At 41.3% G+C, this 13945-nt stretch overlaps 1 protein-coding gene across 1 annotated transcript in view; it reads left to right on the top strand.

Moving 5' to 3' along the window:
- Positions 1-12102, top strand: part of Top1 (topoisomerase (DNA) I) — an 88769-nt gene extending 76667 nt beyond the window's left edge. The window contains exons 14-21 of the mRNA XM_005392521.2: positions 1460-1603; positions 2414-2599; positions 3495-3563; positions 4087-4201; positions 5683-5810; positions 8801-8895; positions 9237-9386; positions 10816-12102. Of these exons, the coding sequence (XP_005392578.1) occupies positions 1460-1603; positions 2414-2599; positions 3495-3563; positions 4087-4201; positions 5683-5810; positions 8801-8895; positions 9237-9386; positions 10816-10918 (990 nt within the window). The 3' untranslated portion in view covers positions 10919-12102. The remainder of the gene's footprint in view (positions 1-1459; positions 1604-2413; positions 2600-3494; positions 3564-4086; positions 4202-5682; positions 5811-8800; positions 8896-9236; positions 9387-10815) is intronic.
- Positions 12103-13945: the final 1843 nt, after the last annotated feature.

The following is a 13945-nucleotide window of genomic DNA, read 5'->3' as shown; positions in this document are numbered from 1 at the left end:
TAGAGAAAATTTCAGCTCTGCAAGAAATAAAGACACAGCTTTCTTTTGCATTATTAACTACAGAGTCATCCACAAAAGCATGTAGTTTCTGAACCTCTTTTATGACCAAACTATGTAAGTACCATAAACATGTTTGTGGGAGAAGGTTGATGATTCCTTAGCATATCCATGTAAACTGTCATTTCTGAGTACTTGTTAGGATCTAGAAGTGGACATTTCTTGCTTCCTACAGAGAGGCTGCTTAACTTGACCACAGTTCTTAGGTCTCAAGGACCATGTGTGCACCATGTCATAGGTGAAAACCAGGTATATTTGATTAGAAATCACCATCTCTGTCCTTCGTTTTGGGGTCAGGGAGTAAGACGTTCTTGGATTCTCAAATTCCCTTCCTTAGCCAGGTGCTGTGTCACACACCTGTAATTCTAGGACTCAGGAGGCTGGAACCAGAAGTGTCGCAAGTTCAAGGCCAACCCTGGAATACAGCCTAACTATAAAGCAACCCTGTCCCCAAAACAGAAAGACACCCTCTGAACTTTTGTCTTCATGTCATATTCAGTTTTGTGTCTTTTGTAGTACACCTTGAAATCCTGTGTAGGATTTCTTAGATTTTTTTTTTTATCACCTTCCTTACCTTTCTCAGTCAACATTAATGAGTCCTCCCTTGCTTATGAGTCTAAATCTGTTTCCAATCAACATGGTTCTCTATTGTTCTATTTGCTTTTCTCTATTGTGTAGTTTCTAGTCTTGTCACATGTTTTAATAACTCTTCACTAGCTTCAGAAACAATTTTTAAAACTTATGCAAAGAGCTCCCATGTTAAAATTTCTCCTACAAAAATCTTCCCTCAATCTAATCAAGGTACACTCTTAAATGCCTAAATTACAAAATGGTAGGCTGGGCGCAGTGGTGCATGCCTGTGATCCCAGCCCTCAGGAGGCTGAGGCAAGAGGATCTTTAGGAGTTGGAGACCAGCCTGGGCTACTAAGTGAGCTCAAGTCTACCCTGAACTCCACAGTAAGACCCTGTTTCAAAAACACTGAAAAAAAAAAAAGGTGAATAATTACAGCTGTTCCTATAAATCATTGTGTTCCATGGTAATTGCATGTTGTCTTGGTTCTGCTTCTTTGACAGCTCCATCAAACTCTGACTGGTTGTCTGCAGTTTAATGGAAGTCAGAGCTAGCCGAAAACTGCTGTTGTCTCACAGAATGGGCAACAAGTTGTGCTGATGAGGCAATGTGGATGTTTATACCTTTGTGTTGACAGAAGTCAGTTTTTAAGACATGCCTCATGGGCTTTTCCCAAAAGCCATGAGCATTTCATAGAATGAAAGACAAAAGCCTTCTTAGCAACTGGACAGGAGCCATTCCTGCTGTTTGATTCAGAACTCTGAACTTGAATATTCAAAGTCTGACTTTCCCTTCACTAAGCAGTCTGCCTTTGGGGTTGGGTCTTTGCAGGGTGAGAAAGACTGGCAGAAATATGAGACAGCTCGGCGGCTGAAGAAGTGTGTGGACAAGATCCGAAACCAGTATCGAGAAGACTGGAAGTCCAAAGAGATGAAAGTCCGGCAAAGAGCTGTAGCATTGTATTTCATTGACAAGGTAGGACCAGCTTCCTGTCAGCACTGGCTAAAGCTTAGCTTAACTGATATAGCTAGGGAGTATTTGCTCTGCCCTATGCCGTGTGTCAAGTATTGGGAGATGCGAGGAAACAGTGACACATTAAGTCCAGTCAAGTATAGAAGGTAACTGTGGAGAGATAGGCATCTCCATTGTATGCTGCTCTCTGGGGTCTGCATGATAGGATTTGCTTGAATCTGAATGTGTTGAAACTACTACATTGTTTTTAAACTCTTTTTGACGATAACTCACAAGAAATTTATTTTGTGTCACAACCAAACATACACAGACATTTGTGTTTGTGTGTAACTCAATCAAAAGTTGCAAGGCCTGGGATTTAGCTCAGTGGCACAGCGCCTGCCTGGGAAGCATGAGGTCCTGAGTTAAATTGCTGGTACAAAAAAAAAAAAAAAAGTAGTACACATTAGTAACTTAGTGTTACTACTAGCAGTGAATTCTCATATTTCTTACTGTATTTCATTCTTTTAGAAAAAAATTATAACCCATAAAATTGGTTAAATAAACCACTAGTTTATCACAACTACAGTCTTCTTTCTTCCATCCCCATTCTGAAGAATGGAGTAGAGAAAAGCTTAGATCTATAAGTTTAGCATTCTTGTGGCTTTTCTAGAAGTGTTGATACCACAGAATCTACTTTTCAGGCTATGCAGACTGGTACTGTGTCCCCAAAGAAAATTGGGAGGCTTGCATTTTGGGTTTCCTAGAAGTCATAAGAGATTCATGTCCCTTCCTTCATGTTTTTTGTTTGCTTGTTTGTTTGTTTCTGGGCAGCTTGCTCTGAGAGCAGGAAATGAGAAGGAAGAAGGAGAAACAGCAGACACTGTAGGTTGCTGTTCACTTCGTGTGGAGCATATCAACTTGCACCCAGAATTGGATGGTCAGGAGTACGTGGTTGAGTTTGACTTCCTTGGGAAGGACTCCATTAGATACTATAACAAGGTCCCAGTTGAGAAACGAGTAAGTTAATGTGTCCTGTGTTTTGTGGCTTTTTACAAAAATTGATTGATTCATGTGTGCGTGCGTGCGTGCGTGCTTGCATGCATTCACTCATTGAGTGCTTTTTGTGTCCTTGGCACTGTGTAAAAATGACTTGAGAGAGTAGGGAGAGGAGTATTGCTTGGTGTGCTGTTTATCCCTTTTTTATAGTCTCCCAATTTGGATTACCTTCCTGGGAATAAGGGGCAAAGAGCCTGCTGTAGAGAGTTGTCCCCTACAGCAAGTTCAATGTAAGATTGAACCTAACCACCTTGTTTTAATGATTAACCATAACAGAGCATCCCTTGGTTGTGCTGCACATTTATCACCTTGCATGTGTTGCACAGCCTCACACCAGCTTCTGACTGAGTAAAATGGTAACTCTTTAGTTCCCAAATCTCAAGTCCATGACTGTAGAAGGTTCTACAGCTCTGTAGCTTCAGCCTAATCTTTCCCAAAGTATTATGCTGAACAACAGATTTACAGAATATATGAACCTATGGCACGCATGCCACAATGGGCTGTTTGTATCATTGAAAGCTCTAAAAGGTGCGCCTTCACTGGTACAGGACCTTAGTGACCAGCCCAGCGGGCAACAATATGTGTGTCAGTATAAATGTACATGTAAAAGAGTTTCTGTTCTTAGGAGACACACACTAAAATGGTTAGGGCTAAAGGGCTATAATGTAATTACCCAAAAATGCCTTAGAACAGATAATTATATATGAACGTACGTAAATACAAATATAGAGAAATCTGTTAAAGGATGTATGGGTGGTTCTTGTATCTTTTTTTCTGCAAATTTATAAATTTGAAATTGTTTCTAAAGTAAGGGGTTTAAAAAGAATAATAACTGGACTTCACTTATTTCTTTTAGGTTTTTAAGAACTTGCAGTTATTTATGGAGAACAAGCAGCCTGAGGATGATCTGTTTGATAGACTTAATGTGAGTGGACAAAGCACACTCGGTTGGCTGAAGGGACATGTAGGCAGAGCCGCATAAACTCATAAAGGAGAGGGCTGCCAGGTGTAGCTTAGTCTCTCCCTTTAGCCAAGCCTCTTCTGTGGCATTCTGTGTTCTCTTACCCTTTCAGGGCGCACAGTGAATCCATGAGTGCCTTTAGGCATGGAGCAGACAACTACCTTTTATTCTTCTGTCTCCTGTGGAGCCTTCCATTGGCTGAATGCCTTGTCACTTCAGATAGAAACCAAGATTTGCCCCTGCTGTCTGTGGCAGGACAAATTTGTTTTACTGTCTTGTTTCAAATTGTACTTTATAGGGAGACATCATGAAACCCTATATGCTAGACTTATTTTCCCTCTTCCTAACTTCCCACTTGAAAGCCAGCAAACTGACAAGACTGTGACTATAACTGTTATAACTCACTCCTAGGACTTGCTAGAGGGGGTGGCATGGTGTGGCTCTCACCTCAGTTCCCATGTCCTTACTGTTGCTTTGTGTCCTCCAGACCGGTATTCTAAATAAGCACCTTCAGGATCTCATGGAGGGGTTGACGGCCAAGGTGTTTCGTACATATAATGCCTCCATCACGCTACAACAGCAGCTAAAAGAACTCACAGCCCGTAAGTATTGCTTGGCCACATAGGGCCACACCTGCTGATGGTGCCAGTGTTCTTCCTGGATAAATCCTACATTCTTTCCATTTTTCTGTCTACCATTGTCACCAAATTTTTCCCTTCAGGCCTCTTGCAGAGAGTTAAGGCTTAGTTGTATAAACATAAGCTCTGTGCTGTTCTCTCATTTCTTCCCCAACTTCTAGATTAATTTCATGGAATGCTGACAGGAGCATTCCATCTGCTCTGAAAATGCCTGCATTTTGTGTTCTGTATATATGTTATTTAACAGCTCCCTGGGTGAAGACATAATGCTGTGATGTTCTGTTAAAGTTGTCATGGTTACCCAAAAAATATGGGAGCAAATCCTTTCTCTAAGGTTTCTGTCTCATCCCTATTCCGAATATGAGTAAGTAATTTTTTTAACACTAGCTACAGCAGATATCACCAAGGTCTACAGACTTTTTTCCCCTGGGGGCCTAGTCACTAATAAATTTCCACTGTCCTCTGTAAATATGCCCAGTGGTTTTACAGTATTAGCTAGATAAGCCAGAGATGGGTATATTTAGGGTGGAATAAATAATGCCACACAGTATAAGTAGAAAATGTCTTAAGATGACATTTGTAACTTTTCCTTTTAAACAGCGTACTGCTTTGTAATTTAAACATACAAACCTGAAGGTCCCCTCATCTTTTCCTCCTGTACAGACTTCTCTCACAATTCCTTGTTTTCTTTGGGGGTTACATTGGACAGGTAAGTGGGAGGCAGAAAATGAGGCAAGCAGAAATTTCCCTGGCCACATTCCCTAGGTGAAAAGAACTGTGGACCTTTCGCTATAATGTTCTCTCATATGAGAAAATACATAAAGTAGAAAATAAAACAGGTAATAGTGAAAGAGAGAAAAGTCATTGTAATCCAGCATGAACAGTGTATCTAAAAGTGTACCTTGATTTAGTATAATTGCTTTAGATATTTCATATGTTTTTGTTTATTTATAGAATCAACTTGATCAGAACTTACAAGAAATGAAATGAATCTGATGGTGGCCAAAAAGAGGGGAGGTGGAGGGGAAGGGGAAGAATTGAGATGTGTTATGTATGTGTATCAGTTCTCCACAATGATTGTTATCATTATGCCCTGCAATTATGCATGATGGTGCATGCCTATAGTCCCAGCTACTTGGGAGCATGAAACAGGAGAATCACTTGATCCCAGAAGTTTGGAACTAACCTAGGCAACATTAAGATGCCATCTCAAATAAATAAATAACTAAATAGCTAACAAACAATTGCTCTTCCGATAAAAATTCATTCTGGTTAGACTTCCTGCTGTCATTGTCTTATGACCACGGACTCTAAAATTTTGACCTTGTGTCTCAGGAGAAACTTGATCATCTCAATGCAACCAAGATATAAACCACTAGGGAAGATACTTCATGTATGCCCTTGATCTACTGTACAGCCTGACTCTCTGTCATGTTTATTTACAGCGGATGAAAATATCCCAGCAAAGATTCTCTCTTACAACCGTGCCAATCGAGCTGTCGCGATTCTTTGTAACCATCAGAGGGCACCACCAAAAACTTTTGAAAAGTCTATGATGAACTTGCAGTCTAAGGTATGTTGTGTCTAGATGATGGGGTAGCAGAGTGAACTATGTCTGTTATGGGCAGATATTTAAAATGAGAGACTCTTGTAATCTAGCCTTTTTTAGGCTGGGATATCAGCAGGCCAATCTTGATCTGCTCTGGAGCAAAAGATAAACAGATGGAGACAATGCAATACTTAGAAATATCAGGGGTACTCATTGTTCAGCAGGTCTTAATGCTGTGGACAGAAGTTTAGTGTTGACTACTTTCTATTTTGAAGTGCTAATTTCAGTTCTATTTCTTGTCATTATTGTACACAAGGAAAGTAGATATGAAGGGAGTGTTGCTGCCACATCCCAGAAATACAACTTTTTCTAGAGCTAGCTCAGGGGTTGAGCACTCATCTAGCCTGCCTGAGGCCCTCAGTTTGATTCCCAAAACTGCAGAAGAGAGAGAGAAAAGCAGTTGTCTCCAAATTAAATTGTTTTAAGTTTTAAAAGATGATGAATCACATTTTTATATGGTTCATCATCAAACATCTATTTAATATTGGCTCTGTACCAGAGTTTTGCCCTAGAGGGAGAGCCTGATCTGTGAACAAGGTGATACTATTTTCCTTCCATGTGCCTTTGTCCTCCTGACTGATGAGCATTTCTGTCTTGAGCAATGGCTAATTCACCTGCCCTAATTTGCTATTACATGATGCGAATTTGCAGATACCTCACTATAGAACAAGGTTACAGAGGTTATAAAGGAAACCAATTATTGAAATACAATTACTAGATTTTAAAGATGTTCTTCCTTATTAAAATTTGAGGTGGTGGGAGTGTAGTTCAGTGGTGGAGCACTTGGGTAACATGTACAAGGCCCTGGGTTTGATTCTTAGCACTGCAAAAAAAAAAAATACTTAAGGTAGTTCTAATGATTTCTGTAAATTTCATGGTAGTAATGAATATAGATGATATTTCTCCAATTTTTAATATATGAAAATATCTAAATATCTGTATCATTTATTAGCAATTAAGTTGTAGATATTACTGATGTTACTGTTGTTTGTTGCCTACAATTCACAAGTGAAGAAGAAATACTCATCAGTGTCAACTAGAAATGAATGAGAATATAGTTGTGGTTTTTTTCTGTGCAAGTTTATGTAATTCTGTATAATACTTGGACAGCTAGAGTTTAAGAACTGGTGTGGCAGGTGTAATGGCACACAGCTATATTCCCAGCATTTGAGAGGCTGAGGCAAGAGGATCACCACAAGTTTGAGGCTGACCAGGGGTGTAGTGAGTACTAGGCAAGCCTGAACTTCATAGTGAGACCATGTCTCCCAAAAAAAAAAAAACTTGGGTGGAGTGAGATTTACGTATACATTTTCAGGCCCAGAGTGCTCTCCTTCTATTAAGATATTTTTCAAGGTAAATACCTAGGAATAGTACATCTGGGTCCAGAGACATGCACAAGTTACAGTTTATGCTACAGATGTTGCCTTCCTCACAGGATGTACATGTCTGCAGTGACTGAATATACAGCCATAGACCACCCTAATCCTTGGATGATGTGGTTGGCAGGCAAGGAACTCTATGACTGCCCATTCTTGCAGCTCCCCTTTGCTACCACTCTTTTAAATGGAATCATTTGGTATTGTTTACCCTCCTAATGCTACCATTTTAAGTCAGAAATAAAACCCTAAATATTCAGGTGCTATTTACCTAATTTAGAAGACTCTCCTTGGAGTATGAGGAGATCTTTTGTTGCTCTCACTCTGGAACCACTGTTTGGGCAGCCAAGGCTGCCTGCCAGACGAGCCCTCCAAGCTCCAGGAACCCACTCCTATGTGCCCACAAAGCAAACACACGCACATTTGCCAAATGAATCAATGGCATCTTTGATGCTCTGAGAGAACTTGACATAGCCTGCCAATTAGCATTCACAGAAATGGTTAAAAGTTGTGGTTTGCTGCATTTCTAGCCTAAGAATCTAGCTAGTGGCAACTATGATGCTTTTGTGCATAGAATCAGTTCCTTCAGCTTGGCTTTGGACAACATAGATGTTGGAAGTAAGCCACTCAGAGTAAAAAAATATTTAATGATTCTTTTACAATAGTGGCCTCTGTTTCCAACCTTGGACTGTATGTATATCTAACAAAAAATTCTAGGTTCAGCAGCAGCCCAGTGTGTGTGAGTCAAGCATGTTATTTACTCTGGGAGGTTCTCTTGACCCCACGGGTCAGCAGGGTGACTGCAGGGATGGTATTCTGCCCCCAGCCACTTGTCCTCACTGGTTGGAACTTCAGCTCCATGGCATTACCTGCTGCTGTCTGTAAGCAGCATCCTAAGATGAACTGAGATTTTTCCAGGGGTGCTTCAAGGGTTCCATCCTAGAAGGAGGGAACTGCCTGTCTCTTCCGTTATGGATATGGATTCCACAAGATTTCCTTTGCCCCTCCGACTTCTCTCATTAAGAAAAAAGAATGCCAAAGCCAGGCCTTACCCTGTATTATTATTTCTTGGATATTTTCATCAGTGCATTCTTTTTTCTTAAGCTGGTGATTCCTTCGCAGACAACTGGCAGAATGTAAGGAATGAGCTGGCCTTGCTTTGTAAATACATATACCCACTCTTAGTATCCTAAGGAGTTTGTTCTGCAGTATTCTTGGGAGACTAAAATCTGGCACAGGGTCTAGTTATTAAACATCTGAGCCTTCCTGTTGGGGAGTCTAACACCAGAATATTTTATTGAAAAATTAGCACCCATGCTCAGATTACTGCCATAATAGAACCTTCATTTCTTGGAGGGTCATTGAAGACTATAAATGAACAAATAGCAGCTGAATTCAGCAGTCACATTGTATCTCCTTTGTGTCTTCACAAAGATACTGCTTTGTGTTTTTACCCAACAAAGCACAAAGAGAAACAGCCTGCCTGATGGAAGTGACTCCCAGGTTTCTCCATCTTTGGTGGAGCCCTCCTGTCTTCTCTTTGGTTCATTTTTTCCGACTTTACTATTCTTCCCCTAGATTGATGCCAAGAAGGATCAGCTAGCAGATGCTCGGAGGGACCTGAAAAGTGCTAAAGCTGATGCCAAAGTCATGAAGGACGCAAAGACCAAGAAGTATGTATCTTGTATTGTGTAAAGTTTGAGGTTGGTTAAGGGGAAGAAGTTTATACATTGCTCAGAGGCCCTGGTCTCTCAGCTGTTCTAAGGTTTCTGGTTGGTTTTTTTTGAAATTACTGTACCTCGGCTTTTTTTTTTTTTTTTTTTTGGTTTTTCTCCGGTACCGGGAACCGAACTCACGACCTTGTGCTTGCCAGGCAGGCGCTTTTGCCGCTGAGCTAAATCCCCAGCCCTACCTCGGCCTTTTATGGCTTTACTGCTTCTAAGAGGCAGGGTACAGTTGCAGTGTGCTTTTGTCCAGAGGTCAGGTTTGTTTTTTACTGACTCTGACATTCTAGGGTAGTAGAGTCCAAGAAGAAGGCTGTGCAGAGACTGGAAGAGCAGCTGATGAAGCTGGAAGTTCAGGCTACAGACCGTGAGGAGAATAAGCAAGTTGCTTTGGGAACCTCCAAACTTAATTATCTGGACCCTAGGATCACAGTGGCTTGGTAAGCACTGAGCCTTTCTAGAGCTCCTTTTGCTGACTTGAGAAATGTAGAGGACTTTATGAGAGTATTGTTGGCCTCCATGTGCCATTCCTAAGCTGGCCACTTCTAGTCCTCTCAAGGAAAAGTGGCTTCTGCTGTATCTTTAGTGCTCTGGTTGCTGACCCTTGTCTACAAATGCATTAGAATACCCTAAATGGTCCTAGTGATTCATCCCTATTTTACTGCCTTTTGAGTTTGTTTATGTTCTTTTGAAAAGCTGGGATTGAAAGAAAAAATGGAAGAGACCATTCATCTATACTTCAGCTGAATCTCTCAATAAAATTTTCACAAAGGGAAAAAAGTAGAGGAAAAAAAAAACAAAAATGACAATATAGACTTGAACATCTTACACAGAGGTAGAGGCATCTTTCAACAAAGGCAGATATATTCTGTGTTGTATATGCATACCCCACCCCATCTGTTTCAGTCTCATACATGCTCAGACACAGTCAAATAATAACATCCAAAACAAGTAGTTTATTTTTGAAGGTGTTTAATTAGCTAGAGTTGTTGAATTTGAGGCCTTAGTGGTGGTATCGCTCCTATAAGTGGTATCTTTGGGCCAGCAGCTCCACTGGGCTGTGTATTCTTTGGTGCAAGAGTTAAGAGGAAAGTTTGTACAACATCACTCAGAGGCTTTGATTCCCCAGCTGTCTTGGTTACTTTTCTTTCATTGCTGAGACAAAATATTGGACACCCAAAATTAAGGAAGGAAAGGTTTATTTAGCTCACAGTTTGTGGAGGTTTCAGTCCATACTCAACTGGCTCTAAGGCAGAGTGGCACATGGCAGAGGGTAACAGTTCATGGCAGCGGAACTCAGCAAAAGCAACAAGAGCAAAAGGGAAGAGCAGCAGGCAAGTCTCTTTCCCTCCTTTATACTGTATTCAAGCTACCCGCTCTAGGGCAAGTATAGCACTCACACCCATAATCCCAGCATTGGACCATGAATCAATCACAAACTCTAGAAGCCTGCTTCATGACTGCATGAGGGGACATCTAGACACAAACCATAACACCAGCTGTTCTTGGGTTAACTCTTTGAGGCAATTTGGTGCAGTCCTTAAAATTATGGGCTCTGGAGCCAAACTGCTTGGTTACAATTTCAGCTCTGCCATTTACTAGCTACACAAGGACATAATTACTTAGCATCTCTGCTTGCTTTTTCATCTGTATGCTTCTCATTGTGTACAGCTGTAGCAGCATGCACTTTAGAGATAGGTGTCCTGATTAAATGAATTGGTAACAATACCCTTGGAACATACTTGTTGCACCATTAATACTCATCCTCACCAGACAGATGTGAAGAAGGCAGCACACCCTGACCCAAACCTCTGATCTGGGCCATGACTCGGAGTCACGCTAATCCTTTTCTCACTTCTTTGTTTGCAGGTGCAAGAAGTGGGGGGTTCCAATTGAAAAAATTTTCAACAAAACCCAACGGGAGAAGTTTGCGTGGGCCATCGACATGGCTGATGAGGACTACGAGTTTTAACCAATCTGAAGGGACAGGGTTCTGTGAAAAGAACAGTATGATTTGGGGAAGATGCATAAACTGTGAGCCTCACTTGCCCTCATGCCTGAGGGAGAGAGGCAGCAAGTCTTAACCAACATCTTTGCGAAAAGATAAACCTGGAGATATTATAAGGGAGAGCTGAGCCAGTTGTCCTATGGACAACTTATTTAAAAATATTTCAGATATCAAAATTCTAGCTGTATGATTTGTTTTGAATTTTGTTTTTTATTTTCAAGGGGGCAAGTGGATGGGGATTTGTCAGCGTTTTGCCAGGCAAATTCACTGTTTCACTGAAGTGTTTGGATTCTCTTAGCTACTGTATGCGAAGTCCGATTATATTGGTGCGTTTTTACAGTTAGGGTTTTGCAATAACTTCTATATTTTAATAGAAACAAATTCCTAAACTCCCTCCCCTCTCCCCCATTTCAGGAATTTAAAACTAAGTAGAACAAAAACCCAGCGCACCTGTTAGAGTTGTCACTCTATTGTCATGGGAATCAGTTTTCATTAGACTTGAAGCAGTCGTGACATTGGCAGTGTTTTGGTTCAGACACCTGTTCACAGAAAAGCATGATGGGAAAATATTTCCTGACTTGAGTGTTCCTTTTTAAATGTGAATTTTTATTTCTTTTTAATTATTTTAAAATATTTAAACCTTTTTCTTGATCTTAAAGATCGTGTAAATTGGGGTTGGGGAGGGATGAAGGGCGAGTGAGTCTCTAAGGATAATGAAATAATCAATGACTGAAACCATTTTCCCATCATTCTTTGTTCAGAGCATTCTCTGTACCCTTAAAAATATCCATCTTTTTCTTTTCAAACCTGTCTTTCACTTGAAAGATTTTATTGTATGAAAAGTTCCACAGGTCAATAAATTTAGAGGAAAATGAGTATTTGGCCCAACAGAGAAAAAATAATCAAGATTTTAGGGCTTTTATTTTTTTCTTTTGTAATTGTGTAAAAAATGGGAAAAAACATAAAAAGCAGAATTTTAATGTGAAAACATTTTTTGCTATAATCATTAGTTTTAGAGGCATTGTTAGTTTAGTGTGTGTGCAGAGTCCATTTCCCACATCTTTCCTCAAGTATCTTCTATTTTTATCATGAATTCCCTTTTAATCAACTGTAGGTTATTTAAAATAAATTCCTACAACTTAATGGAAGCTTAAGTGTCTGAGTATTTGTTACCAATGACCTGAGACTTACTGTGGGATGTGGTCTGACCACTTGGCTCAGGAAGGGTGGGTCCCTCTTCAGAAGCGATAGGATTGAGCCAGACTTAAAAGGGAGTGTGCATCAGTCTTAATGTGGTGGGTGTAGGGTGAAAAGGGGATCCACATTTTACATTCCTAGATACAGGCCCAGAAAGTGATGGAACAAAGTCCACAAGGACAGGTGTGATGGAAGAACTGTCTCTGAAACCTAGTGTAGGTAATGTTTATTGAGCAAACAGAGCCAAGTGTACCTGGGAGGTAGATTTTTGGAGAGGTTGGCATGTGTGTTGACGGAAAACAAGGTAGCTTTTTTTGGGTTTGCGTATGTGACTAAAAAGCCTACAGTCCGCATAAAAAGAACTAAAGGAAGTGAGCCTAGAGCACCAAATCCCAGATGCCTTTCCCAGGTGGTATGAAGACTTCTTGCATTGATTGACTAGATGAGAGAGGGTGTGGCCTATAACCATTTCCAAGTGCTCTGAGTACCCTGGCTGGCTTCATTTCCCCACAAAGAAATTTTCCTCTTATCCTAGGTTATAGTCTAGAATTCCATGAAAGTTGAGGTCTCCAGGTCAAAGACAGCAGGATGGCCAGAATAGTCAGAATAAGTCACTCAGTGAAAAAGCTCTGGGTTTAACTCCTGTTAGCCTGCAGATACATTTAGGGTGATCTCTTTGGTCTCAGTTTTCTCTCAGGGCTGGTGCAGGGCCCACCACAGAGAATACTGGGGGCGTCCTCAGCAACCTATATTCGTTGGTCATTGAGGGAGGCAGCACTCAATACAGTGAATAAAGGAAATCATAGAGCCATCATTTCTCTGGAGCAAGAGATTGCAGCCAGTTTTTTTTTAACTTGTATGGTGCTGGGGTAGGTGAACATGGATTGTAAGGAACAGCAACAAAGAGGCTCATAAGGTACTCAACTGGCAAGAATATGGCTGAAGGCTGTGGACCTCAGCTGAGCATGGTGGCGCACGCCTGTAATTCTCAGCACTTGGGAGGCTGAGGCAGGAGAATGGCCATGAATTCAAGGCCAGTCTAAATAGCAAGACCATGTCTCAAAAAAAAATACCTCAGACTTGGGACTCAAGCAGGATCTTGAGACACAACTAGGAGACAAATCATTGTCCACAAGTAGAAGTCGGGTTACAAGATTCCTTACAGGCAGAAGACCTTGAGGAGGAAGCAGTGCCTACCTCACTGCCAAGGACCTCCTCCTGCAAGTCTGAGTGTAGGCTTAGCAACTAGATGGTGGTCAAGACAACTGTCGTGGGAGAGTAAAGCCAGGGAATGAGAAGCTGACCTGGCTGTGGGATGAGAGAAGAGGCTGGACAGATAGAGGCAGGGGCTAGACCTAAGTGCTTTAAAGAGCCTAAAGAGTGAGGTGTAAACCTACCCCTTGCTTAATCACCCAGCTCTGGCCAGATGGGCAGGTCCTGAGAAAACTTGCCTCAAGCCTTTCCATGCTGCTGGGGGCTGGAGGGGCAGGTGCAGTTTCCATGTCCCAGACGTCTAGGTGCTGCCTTGGCTCCACTTCCTCCTCCCCTCCCCTTCACATCTGGTCAGCAAGTTTTATTCATTCTACTTTGGGCCTCTGCCACTTTAAAAGTGGGGGAGAGGGAAGAAGGAGCTGGGTGTGGTGGCGCATGCCTGTAATCCCATCTCTGGGAGGCTGATGGAAGAGGATCAAAAAATGAAAAATAGAGGGCTGGGGATGTAGCTCAGTATGAAGACCCTGAGTTCAATCCCCACTACTATTTAAAAAAAAAAAAAAAAAAAAAGACAAAAGCCAC

The sequence above is a fragment of the Chinchilla lanigera genome, unplaced genomic scaffold, assembly GCF_000276665.1.
Source record: "Chinchilla lanigera isolate Chin_1 unplaced genomic scaffold, ChiLan1.0 scaffold00044, whole genome shotgun sequence".
NCBI classification, from domain to species: domain Eukaryota; kingdom Metazoa; phylum Chordata; class Mammalia; order Rodentia; family Chinchillidae; genus Chinchilla; species Chinchilla lanigera.
The sequence above is the reverse complement of the archived record's forward strand: the minus strand, read 5'-3'. Positions and strand labels throughout refer to the sequence as shown.